Raw genomic sequence first — 12,748 nt, forward strand, 5'->3', positions numbered from 1 at the left:
AGAAATAAAAGGATGGAGTTAATGGCAGGGTCAGAGGCAGAACTGGAACACAAGCTTCCTTCCTCCCAGCCTATGGTTCATTCTTCTTTTTCTCTGATATGCCCAATAAAAGATCCTTTTTTGTTGGGTTATAAAAGTGCTCAGAGAACAGCGACTCCTCTGAATAAGCCACGCTCAAAGATGGATTCCATCCTTGTTTCCCTCAGATCAAGGGCTAAGGGAGACCTGAGATTTAGCAGCTATCTCTTAGGCAGGCACCTGGAGACAGTCAAATACAGGCAGACACGAAGGCAGAAAAGCAAAAGCATTTGTCTTTATTTGAGGCACCAGATTGGGTGGAGGCTGAATTGCATATTTCATCTTAGATGAGAAGGAAGGAAAAGTCATGAATGTAGAAAACTACATCCAGAAAGAGGAAAATAATGGGTCCCAGTGTGTTTCCCTCCCTCTCCTAGCCTGGAGGCTCCATAGGACCCACGAATTCCCCCTCAACATCAAGACCAGAAGGAAAGCTTCATACCTTAGGCCCATTGTTGGGGGTGACTAATGGAAGAGATCTTGGTCAGATGATGATCCACTTCCATACACACATGTGTACATGGTCACATTCATGCTGAGGGGAAACACACACACACACACACACACACACACACACACACACACGGAAAAAAAAAACATAAAAAATAATCAACAGAAGTCCACATGGCCCCACAGATACAATCATACAGATTTATAACTGCCCAGGCAAAATTGTCTACCCATGGGCATATTATGACAAGAGCATCCATAACCACACATCTACAAATCATTCGTTAATAATATGCAAGTGCAGTAACACATGTACACTGAAAACACATGCACATAAACGTCACCCCCCTACTCACAAACGTGTAGGATGTTCCCATTCTAACTTTCTTTGTTCTCATCTCCTAGTGTTCTCCCTGAGCCCTCACTCCTGATTCCTAAACCCACACAGCCTGAGGATTCAAGACTCTCTCAGAAGACCATAGACTTAAGAAGGGGAGAGGATTTTTTAGATTATCTAGTCCAAGGCCTTTATGTTACAAGTGAGGAGAGGTGTCCTTGAGAGGTTACATTTACTTGTCTGAGATCCCACAGTTAGAACTTATCTTCCTCCATCCTCCATCCCCATGAAGGAATCAAGCATCTAAGGTTAGGTCAAGTGATCAACACCCAACATGAAGTAGGACAAGGGACAAAAGAGAGAGAAGAAAGAAACATTCAGTTCCTGAAGGCCATTATCTCCTACAGGTATTAGGAAGGTGAGGAAGAGCTGAGGAGAAGGATGAAGGAACTTCCTATTCACAATCAGGAAGCTTTGCCTGAGGATTTTGGAGCAGGCTGGACAAAAACGAAGAAGGCTGAGGGGAGCAGCATCAAGCACCTGGCTTCCCTGGAGTAGAAAGCAAAGTGCACAGCACAGACAGGCCCAGCACCAAGGAGCTGGCCTGGAGTCCGCCATCATTCGAGGACACATTACACAGGGACTTATTGCAGCATCGAGTGTTCACAACTGTCACCCCAGAGATGTGACTTTCTTTTGGACAGACGGCAGAACAATATTTGCTGAGGCGTTTTTGTTTGTTATCTGTATTTAAAAAAAAAAAAACACAATAAGTGTTAACTCACTATTAACTATGGGCAAATGACTCCCATTCTCTGGGCCTCAGCTTTGTCTCTGTAAAATGAGGGGATGGGGCTGGAACATTTCTAGGGTCCTTTCCCACCCTGAGTCAGCATTCTATATTAGGTTCCCATTCTAACCTGTTTGTCTGTTCTAAGGTTGCTCCCAGCATCCTTATGTTGGGAAAAGGATGTTATCTTTTGTTCTGATAACACAGATATCTATGTTATATCTATGTTCTGAGGTCCCTCCTACCTCTGATAGTCTAGGTTCTGAGGACTCTTAGTTCTGAAGACTCTTCCAGCTCTAACATTCTATGTATTAAGGTTTCTCTCTACCCTGATGTTCTAGGTCCTGAGAATCTTTTCAGTTCCACTATTCTATGTATTAAGGCTCTTCTTAGTTCTGATAGCCTAGGTTCTGAAGGCCCTTCCAGCTCTAATGTTCTATGTATTAAGGTTCCTCTTAGCCCTGATATTTTAGGTTTTGATGATTTTTCTAGCTCTGACATTCTATATACTAAGATCCCTCCTATCTCTAATATTCTAGATTTTGAAGATCCTTCTAGCTCTGAAACATTCTATGTTCTTCTTAGCTCTGACATTCGATGCACTAAGATTCCCTCCAGTTTTTTTTTGTTTTATGTTCTAAGACTTTTCCCTGTTCTGACATTCTTTGGTTCTAAATATATAGACAGAATTTGAGGTATTATATTTCAGGAAAGACCAAAACAAATTGGAGTGTAGAAAGACAAGGATGATCAGGATGATGAGAGGGCTGCAGGTCATGTCATATAAGGACTGGCCAAAAAATAAATGAGGACTTTTAGCTGGAGGTAAAGAAAGGAATTCCAAAGATTCTTTTCCAGACATGGCCAATGTATTGATTTGTTTTATTTCACCACATTTATTGATAATAAGAAAGGATATCTATTTGATGGAAGGAGAGGAGGAAATGAATAGGTCATGATCAAGATACACACAAACAGCAGCAATAAAATATTTTTAAATGAATAGGAAAAGAACAAAGTTCAGAAGGAGACACAAATAACAAATAGGGCAATGCTACCATGTTAAATTTAACATGCTTTTTTCAAAGTTACATAATTTTGTAGTTTTAAAGACAATTTTTTTTCTTTGCTTACAGAAATGTTCATATTTGTTGCTGATTGATAAGATTATAATTTAAAAAGAAAGAGAGAGTTAGAAAAATGGAATCTCTTTTGAGTTCAAATAGATTGAACTCCAATTAACTTCAACTGATTCCACATATATTTCTGCTTCTACTTCCAGAAGGTAGAAGATTAATAAGGAGAGTCAGGGAAATTATAGGGAGGTTGAATTTGGATCTCTATTAATAAGAACTTCCTAACAATTAGAATTTGTCTCACAATGGAACTGGCTGCTCCTATAAAGTAAAGATTACATTTTAGGGAGTCTTCAAGCAAGGGATGGATAACCATTTGTTTTGGATGTGGTAAAGTGGGTACAGGTACAGGTGAGGACTGAATAATTTCCTCGCATCCCCTCCAACTATGAGATTCAATAGTTCCGGGACCTCAGTCCAGGTCTAATCCCTAACTCTAGTAACAAACTGAACCTTAGTCCTGTCACCATACAAACACATGCCATAAATCTCTTGGGAATTCTAGGAGTATAAATAACGCATTCCTGCTTCTTAGAATCAGAGATGTGATCTTCCTAAGGGAGGAAAGTGGTCAAAAGAGATAAACCATTAAACAAAGGAATAGAGTCATTGGGGATGTGCCTGTCACTCACCAATGTTTATTGAGGTTGTTTGTGTAATGCAGTATTTGTCATCTACTGAACAAAAGGTGAGCTTCAAACAACCAAGCAAACTTTTTTTCTTGGTACATGAAAAACACACAAGAGCATGAGCTACAAGGAGAAGAGAAGGAAGAAAAACAAAATCACAGGTGAAACCCCCTTCCCTATGCCAGTTGAGTCAAACTCAAATAAAAATGGCCACTTAAAAGTATATAAGTATCCCCGTGGGACATGGGAAAACCATGAATTAATATTGCCTATGATTTATTGTTTTTTATTTTATGATTATATGTTATATATAATTATTTTTATTTATATATCACATATAATTAAGATTGAAATATATATTTATATATAATATATAATTAAAATTAAAATAAATTTTAATTTATTTTGCTAAATATTTCCCAATTACATTTTAATTTGGTCTCCTCCCTTCCACCACCCTCTTGAACACTTCTGCCCTCTTTTCTACAATCTCCTCAAAAAAGCACTCCTAAATTTTACTGGGCTGGGAATTCATTCAACAAGGAGCTATCATAGCCAAAAGACCTGGCATAATCCTAGGAAACTTCAAGAGGGACACAATGTCCAGAAGAGGTTGGTGATTATTTTCTGTCCCCTGTCACATTCATATCATATCCAAAGCAAAAGAAGTCCACCACAGAGAAGCCAGGCTTCCAGTGGACAATCAATGGATCTGGAAGTGCTTGAGTTAGCCTTAAAACTAGGGATCAGGCTTCAGGTTCACCTCGTTCCCCAACCATCAGCATAGACAGCAGCACTAGCATGAAGACCTTCATCCTAGAGAAGAAGCAGGTGGATGTCTCAAGGCCACAGAATCAGTCACTGCAATCCTAGGACAGACAATGAGTCATCAGACCAGAAAGAGGCAGCTCTTTAGCCTCTCCCAACTTCCTACTATCATCAGAGTCCAGGATCTGGCTTCTCATAGAGCTCTGTAGGATGGGCTAATACTTTTTGACAATCATAAATTTATAGTCACAGCTAAAAGAGATTGAAGAGCTTTAGTTTAGGACATCCAATAAGTGATGTTAGCCCTGGAAAGCACTTAGAACACAGAATAGCTAGAGATGCTATTGGGATCCTAGAGGAAGAAGAGAGAAAAAAGGAAGAAGAGGAAGAAAAGGGAACAAGATTAAGAAAAGGAAGAAGGTGCCCCAGAATGATTGTTCTTGCAATACCACTTCTGGTGTGCACGTTAGCACTATGAATAAGGAAAGTGAATCAGAGACAGGAATGGAAAGGGGAAGCTTCCTGAAGGGGAAACCAGCTGATCAAGTGAGGACTTTGGTCCAGCTCTACCTTTTTGAGGCTGAAGTCTAGAGAAATATAAATCTCTGACTGCCCCACACCTTGAGTTGGTAGGGATTAAGGAGTAGAAAAAAAAAAAAAAAAAAGGCAAGAGGAGCCAGAAGGTCAAGAAGTGATTTGATCATGGCTTGCCTCATTTGCATACTGTTTTTTTCATAACTAGGGATCTCTAAGGGACAGAGAAATATATTCCTGGTCCTGTGCTGATCATTCATAAATAATGAATACTAAAAAAAAAAAAAAACAACCTGGATAATCCCTGGATAGCAATTAATAATAGCAACTACCTCCTAAGGTTGATGTGAGAACCAAATGAGATAATATGTGTAAAGTGTTATGCAAACCTTAAAGTGTTATATAAATGCTAGTTATCATCATTATTTTAGGAAATATCATACAACTTTCTTGCATCTTTTCAGGGAATCCTATTCCTTATCCCTTTGATTCAGTTTATATAGTAGGCCATTAGATATCATTTATTCCAATCTCCTCATTTAATAGATGGAGAAACAGAGGCACAACAATTGCACATAAATTCTGTGTTGCAAGTCTAGTGCTATTTCCACTATACCAGGTTGCCTTCCAACATCCCAAATGACCATGCTTTATTCATTTAAAGAATACACTACACTAATCTCATGTCCTTCTCCCTACCCAGCTCCCCAAGCTAAATCTTCTTAGCTTCTCCGTAAGAAAATAGATCCCAATATATAGTGCCAGCCTCAGCTTCCTATTCACCCCTTTTCCGAAGAGGAAGAAAGCATCGAATAGTGTTAAAAGTACAGGACTCAGAATCAAAAGACTTAGGTACTTAACTTTTCTGGGCCTCAATTTCCCTGCCTTTAAGGATTGAATTGAGGACCCTTCCATTTAAAAAACATTCTAAGTTCTGTGTTCTAGTTCCTCTTCCAATTCTTGAGGACTATCATTCGATCCTCATCCGGGACCCCAGATCTCCCCCAGTCCCGGTTTTCACCCCGGACCCACAGACCCAGGAAATCCAGCCATCCTATTCTTTTTAGCAGTATCCCCTCATCCCCAGCCCCTAAGAACATCAGTCCTCTCAAGACTTTTCCTGCCTAACCACCTCGCCGAGGCCCCAGAGATCTTCTGGATCCTTTTCCCTTGTTGCACCCACAGACTTGAGATCCCTTCTGCCAAAACTCTTTCGACAAGCCTTTTTCAGCCTCTCTCTCTGTTCCAGAGCCTCCGACCCTCATCCACCTGACTCTCCCCCGCCCCGCTTACCCTTCCCCCACTCCAGCAACAATCTCCCGAGAGAGAACCAATTCGTTTTCCGTCTCCAAGAGAACCTGTGGTCTCACCCCCGACTACTTTGCCAGAATAGCTTCCCGGGCTCTGCCGAGGCGGCGAGAAAACTCAACCCACCTGAAAATGAGCACTTTAAGTAGGTGCAGCCAGAGCTGGTCCAGCTCCAGGGCCGAGAAGAAGGAGGCGGGGCCTTTTAACTGCCCAAGTACCTTAAGAGTCTCACCTAGAGCTGGGCGTGGAGGGGAAACGGAGAGGAGACAAAGAAGGATGGGACTGGAAAGTGGGAGGAGGCGGAATGGAGGAAGGAGGAGCCGAAATTGAGGGAAAATCTGGTTGTCTGAAAGGAAAGATCAAGAAAGAAGGACTTGGAGAAATGAAGGAGAGAGAAGTCAAAGTGAGAATTGGGCAGTGGGGATGGAGGGTTTCGACTGAGAGGCTTTGAGGGTATGCCAGGTTCTTTAAAGGAATAGAGCACAATCATCTAGAATGGTGGATGAAAAGTGCCCTTGCCTATTTTCAGTTCAGAACAGAAAGGGATTCTGACTGAGACGGGAGAAGGTGTGGAAAAGATCATCCATTTAGAACCGGAAGCAATTTTAAAGGTCACTTAGCACTAGCACTTGCAGAAACCGAGGTCCATAAAAGGAAAAACTTTTGCTCAAAGTAGTGTGGTGGAACATAAAGCTGGGATTTGGACCCTGGTTCTCCAACTCCAACCAAAGCTCTTTCCCAACTCCATGTTATCTTCATTTGACATGTTACTTGGTCACATAACTAAGAAGTCTCTGGAACCATAATAAAGCTCTTCTTCATTCCCAGCCCTACCTTGGCTCAGTCCCAAAAGAGGTTTCCTGGCATTATTAATATGTACACTTATGAAAGTTAGCTAACTCAGGTTCTCACCTAAAAGACTGCCAGACTCACCTAATACAAACATTCCCAACCTTACCCCTGACCCAAACCCATAAGAGGTTTCCTGGCATTTTTAACACGTACACTGATAAAGGTCATATAAATCAGGACCCTTGGATTTACGAACACTAATTTTGGGTTGCCCCAGAAGGGGTTTTAGTTGGTTTGGGATAGACTAGAGTAGGAGATTGAGACCTGGAGACAAAGGAGGAAAATCCAGAGGGAACAGAATCCAGAGCCCAAGGCAATTAGTCAAGAATACTGTGTTTGATCTAGACTGGTCATAGATTCCAGAATAAATTAAAGGATTTGCCCAAAACCCTTCAGACAGTAAATGGGATTTGAACCCAAAAGTAACTTTTCCCTCTGGGCCATGGAATTATATAACTAGAAATAGAAGAGATATTAGAGATCACATAGTCCAACTCTCATTTTGCAGGTAAGGAAAGTGAGCTTTAGGGCAGTTAAATATTTGTCCAAGTTCACACAAGAAATGAGCATCAATGGCAGGATTTGATCCTCAGGTTCCAAAATTAGTAAATAATTCTTTCCCCTCTCACATATTGCCTCAGTTTCCCTTTCTTTAAAACAGGTAGAATGATTTCTTCCCTGCCAACTTCTTATGCCTCTTGGTAGGACATCTCTTTCAAGATACCAGAATATCTTGAACATAATAAGAGTAAGTCTTGTTTTAATAGTGCTTTGAGATTTACACAATATTTTCATCAAAAAAAAAAAACTTTTTGAGAAGATGCAGTGAATAGAGTGCAGAGCTTTGACTCAGGAAGATTCATCTTCATGAGTTCAAATCTGGCTTTAGATACTTGCTAAGATGTGTGGCCCTGAACAAGTCACTCAAACCTGTTTGCTTCAGTTTCCTTATCTGTAAAATAACCTGAAAAAGGAAATGGCAAACCACTCCAGTAATTTTGCCAAAAAATCCCAAATAGAGTCACAAACAAGAAACACAAACATCCTGCCACCTTAGAAATGGAGATATAGGGATATTCACTGTGTTTTTCTTCTTAAAATCCAATTTTATCAACAAAGAAACTCAGGTTCCTAGACTTAAGTGAGTTGTTCCAAGTCTCATATATATGGACAATACAAACTTCTGGGCAAATGGAAGCTAATGTCTTCATCATCATTAACACAAATTCTTAGATCTTGGGTATTCATCTCTACCAATAAGGAGAGAGTCTGATACCAAAGGACTTTGAGACTGATTTTTCAGAAGATGCAAAGAACAATAGTTAAAAGGAATTTCTTATCAGTACATAGAAAAAATCTGAACATATATACAATGTACCACATCCATAGATTTTATAAAGGATGGAGTAAGAGTTTCTTTTCATTTCTCTTCTTTGGGGTCATGTTTTCGCTTTGTAATTTTACAATTTTCCCTATTTATTATTCTGTAGTTGTTCTTTCCATTTGCATTGTTTTAATCATTGTGTACAATTTTTTCTTGGTTTTGTATCAGATTGTGCAAATCTTCCCATACTTCTCTATATTCATCATAACACAGCAATTTTCCATTACATTCACATACTGCAATTTGTTCAGCCATTCATCATTTGATGCACATCTATTTTATTTCCAATTCTTTGCTACCAAAAAAAATGCTGCTGCAAATATTTGATATATAATTGTGGTATATCAATGTAAGGAGATATTATTATTCCATAAGAAAAGATGAAATGGGGGGCACAGTAGATATAGCACCAGCCCTGAAGTCAGGAGAACCTGAGTTCAAATCCGGCTTCAAATACTTAACACTTCTTAGCTGTGTAACCCTGGGCAAGTCACTTAACCTCAACTGTGTCAGCCAAAAAAAAAAAAAAAAAAAAAAGATTAAATGGGCATTAAAAAAAAAAAAAAACTGTGAAGATGCTGAGTGAAATGAGCAGAACCAGGCAAACAATTTATACAAAGATAACACTGTTCTAAATGGTTTTGGAGCATTGTCTTTGCATGATGCTGACCATTCTCTGGGGCTACTGATAAATTTCTATAAATTGATAGGGCATGACTTTCTGTCAGTCTGCTACCCTATATATTTCCTATATTTCCATTTCTTAGCAAACTGTCACTAGATGGAAATGTTGACAATAGACTCAAACCCTACATAGCCATTTGTTTTTATTGGTTTTTCTGGCCTGAGGCCCAATTAAGCAATAAGCCTCCTTCAGATTTTTCAATTAAATACATCTTAGTTTATGAATCATCCATTCTCTTGACCTTCTTCAACTCCAAAGCACAAGTCAATGGGCAAATATGACTTTCTTTCAAACATGCTCAAGTATGGAACAAAATCCCTTGCATCATTCCTGGTTGAAGAAAATGTTTGCCCTAAAAATGACATATGCTGACTCTACAATTGCTCCCACTTCAAGGTCCCACTAGCATATTTAGTGTAGTGTAGTGCAGTGTGGTCAAATATTCAAGTTGGGGATCTTGTTAAGGGTGATCATTAAATCACCTAAATCAAATGACAAGTATTTATTAAGTGTTTATTCTGTGCTAGGTACTCAGCTAAGCACTAGAGACAGAAAGGTAAAACATCCCCTATAGTCAGTCACACCTAAATTGTGACCTGCTTTTAGTGTCTCCTCCTAAATACAAAAAAAAAAAAAAAATCAATCTTCACTTAGCTCCAACAGTTTACTAATCAATCACAAATTGCTCCCTTATTTTACATGTCAGATATCACTTGGATCCTCAAAAATCTATTTTTCACTAGTTCAAGAATTCTTTTCTGAACCAAATACCCAAACAATAATAACCAATAGCTAGCATTTCTATAGTGCTCAAAAGTTTGTAAAGCCTTTTATATATTATCTCATTTGATCCTCACAATCACTCTAGGAGGTTAATGCTATTATGATCCCAATTTTATAGCTGAGGAAGTAAGACAAGTAAGAGTAAATTGCTAGCCCAAAGTTACGCAACTAATCAGCATCTGAGGCCAGATTTGAACTTGGATTTTCTTGACTCTGTGACAAAGGCTCCATCTGCTCTAACACTTAGCTGCTTCATATAACATTTTCAGTGCCAGAGCATGAATCCTGAGCACTAACAGAAATCTTGAAAGTCGCATAAGGCAACTATTTTGGAGGGCAGAATAGGAATGAGAGTAGGAACAATGTAGCAATAGATCAGTTTGGTATCAAGAAAAGAATGAGAAATTTATGATTAAAGGACTCAAGAGTGAATCTTAATTCTGTCCATTAATATACAGCCTAAGTAAATCATTCAATCCCTCAAGGCCTTAATTCCTCACCTCTAAAATATGGGAATTCAATTTGATGAGCTCTAAATCATCCTCCAAATCTTAAAGAAACTCTATATAGTTTATTTATCTTTGCTGAGGCAATTGGGTTAAGTAATTTGCCTAGGGTCACACAGCCAGGAAATATTAAGTGTCTGAAACCACATTTGAACTCAGGTCCTCTTCACTTGAGGACTGGTGCTCTATCTACTACACTAGCTGCCCCTTAGGAACAATCTTGTAATCTTAAGAAGAAATGTCTGGTACTCAAAGCTATTCAATGGAAAAGGCTGTCTTGTGGGTAATGAGTTCCTTTATCTGAATTTCTTCATTTGATTGGATGACCTCATCCACTCACTCCCAACTTCAATTGGACTGCAAAACCAAAGCTCATGTACAATACTCCTAAGAAAATGTTTCAGGAGATAACATGGCTCCTTATAAAGACAGCTGCCCATAGAATTTAGTTTTGGAATACAGCCTCCTCCACTTATAAGAATTGGGAGCTTGTCAAAGGATAATTTTCAGATATAGAAATTAAACCCATTTTTAGTCAAATGAAAAAAAAATGTTCTAAATCACTATTGATTAGATGGGTGCAAATTAAGAAAACTGTGATATTAAGTATTGCCTAGATGACAGAAAAAGATAATGATAAATGTTAGTGCGGATGTGGAAAAACTATGACACTAATACATTGTTGAGGGAATTGTGAATTGATCCAACCATTCTGGAATTAGGAGGACCTGAGTTCAAATCTGACCTCAGACACTTAACACTTTCTGGATGTGATCTGGGCAAGTCACTTAATCCCAATTGCCTCAGCAAAAAAAAAAAAAAAAAAATCCAAACTATGCATACATTTTGATCCAGCAGTGTCTCTACTGGGCTTGTATTGTATAAAAAAGGGAAAGGGACTCACATGTGCAAAACTATTTGTGGCAGCCCTTTTTGTAGTGGCTGAGTAGAAACTGAGTGGATGCCCATCAATTGGAGAACGGCTGAATAAATAAATCAATTGGCATATGAATGTTATGGAATATTATTGTTCTGTAAGAAACAATCATCAGGATGATTTCAGAAAGGAAAGTTCAGAAAGACTTACATGAACTGATGCTGAGTGAAATGAGCAGAACCAGGAGATCATTATACACAGAAACAACAAGATTATATGATGATCAATTCTGATGGACTTGGCTCTTTTCACCAATAAGGTGATTCAGGCCAGTTCCAATAGACTTGTGATGGAGAAAGTCATCTGCATCCAGACAGAGAACTGTGGGGATTGAGTATAAAACACAATTTCTTATTACCTGTTTTATTGTTGTTGGCTTGCTTTTTTCTCATTTTTTAAAATTTTTTATCTGATTTTTCTTGTGCAGCATGATAAATGTGGAAATGTATATAGAACTGCACATGTTTAACATATGTTGTAATACTTGCTCTCTAGGGAAGGGAGTGGAGGGAAGGGAAGGAGGGAGAAAAATTTGGAACACAAAGTTTTTCAGGGGTGAATGCTGAAAATTATTTATGTATATGCTTTGAAAATAAGCTTTTTTAAAAAAAGAAAAAATAAAATAAAAAGTTATTATTTAAAAAAAAATAATTGGGACCTTGCTCAAGTAACTATATCTTTCCAGACTTCCTTATCTGTAAAATGAGTGGACTGGGCTAGATCACCACTAAGGTCCTTCCAGTTCTCCATTTATAATCATGTTGCCTGAAGTCCTTTATAATTCAAAACCTCCTCGATTTTATGATTCTAGGCTTCTTTGCAACAATTCAATCTGACAGCTATCTATTAAGTACCTACTGTGTGAAAGCCCTGCATTAGTTATAGTTCTATTATCCGATGGATCTGTCTATCCCAGGAGATGGGGCCAGGGATTGGTAAACTAGACTGCCATAGGGTCTATGCTAGTTCCAGTGCACAGTATTTGACCATATAATTTTCCCTTCTTAACCATGATTTTAGTAGTGTGTTCTCTTAAGTAAGGATGGAACTTAGGTAGTTTTTTTTTTTTTTTCACTCTTCTAGTCTGAGTTCTTGTGTGGCTGAAAGGAGTCAATATTTGCATTTTGTTTCCTGGGGTGAATATCTGGAACTGGGATTCTTGCCAATTCTTTCTATCACCAGATTTCTCCTAAAGGTTTAAGAGTTGGTTTCCCTGCTGGCCCAACTCAACTCACAGGCCTGGGTTATTCCTCTTCCCTTTTCTTTCCTCTGTTCCATAACTTCTTGTTATTTCTAGCTAATGCCACAATTCTTAGGCATACAAATCACATTCCCAGTTCCATTCTTATTGAAATAGAAGGAAAATACCACATATAGTATGCTTGGGGAAAGTCACCAGACTATTCTGTCTAAGTTGGCAGAAGGAGGTGATTCTTTCCTCCTATTTCTTTTTTGTTTTCCTTTTATTTTCTTTATTAAATTTGATCTTAACAAACATCAATCAACTGGAACATGTTGATATACAAGTAAAAACAGTATATGAAATAAACAGAACTTTGCTGCATGTTTGT

General features: G+C 38.6%; 1 protein-coding gene across 2 annotated transcripts; it reads right to left on the reverse strand.

The window, feature by feature from the left end:
- Window positions 1-293: 293 nt before the first annotated feature.
- LOC127544522 (lymphocyte antigen 6E-like) lies at window positions 294-6,293 on the reverse strand. Of its 2 annotated transcripts, none has more exons than XM_051971185.1 (4): window positions 6,157-6,293; window positions 4,184-4,289; window positions 3,424-3,543; window positions 294-1,609 (listed from the first exon to the last, which is right to left on the reverse strand). In XM_051971185.1, the coding sequence occupies exons 2-4, from the start codon at window positions 4,233-4,235 to the stop codon at window positions 1,398-1,400; spliced, it is 384 nt and encodes a 127-aa protein (XP_051827145.1). In that variant the 5' UTR covers window positions 4,236-4,289; window positions 6,157-6,293; the 3' UTR covers window positions 294-1,397. The 2 variants fall into 2 exon arrangements, with proteins under 2 accessions (XP_051827145.1, XP_051827144.1); XM_051971184.1 differs by lacking the exon at window positions 6,157-6,293 and adding an exon at window positions 6,016-6,148.
- Window positions 6,294-12,748: the final 6,455 nt, after the last annotated feature.

Source organism: Antechinus flavipes, chromosome 1 (genome assembly GCF_016432865.1).
Source record: "Antechinus flavipes isolate AdamAnt ecotype Samford, QLD, Australia chromosome 1, AdamAnt_v2, whole genome shotgun sequence".
In the NCBI taxonomy this organism is placed as follows: domain Eukaryota; kingdom Metazoa; phylum Chordata; class Mammalia; order Dasyuromorphia; family Dasyuridae; genus Antechinus; species Antechinus flavipes.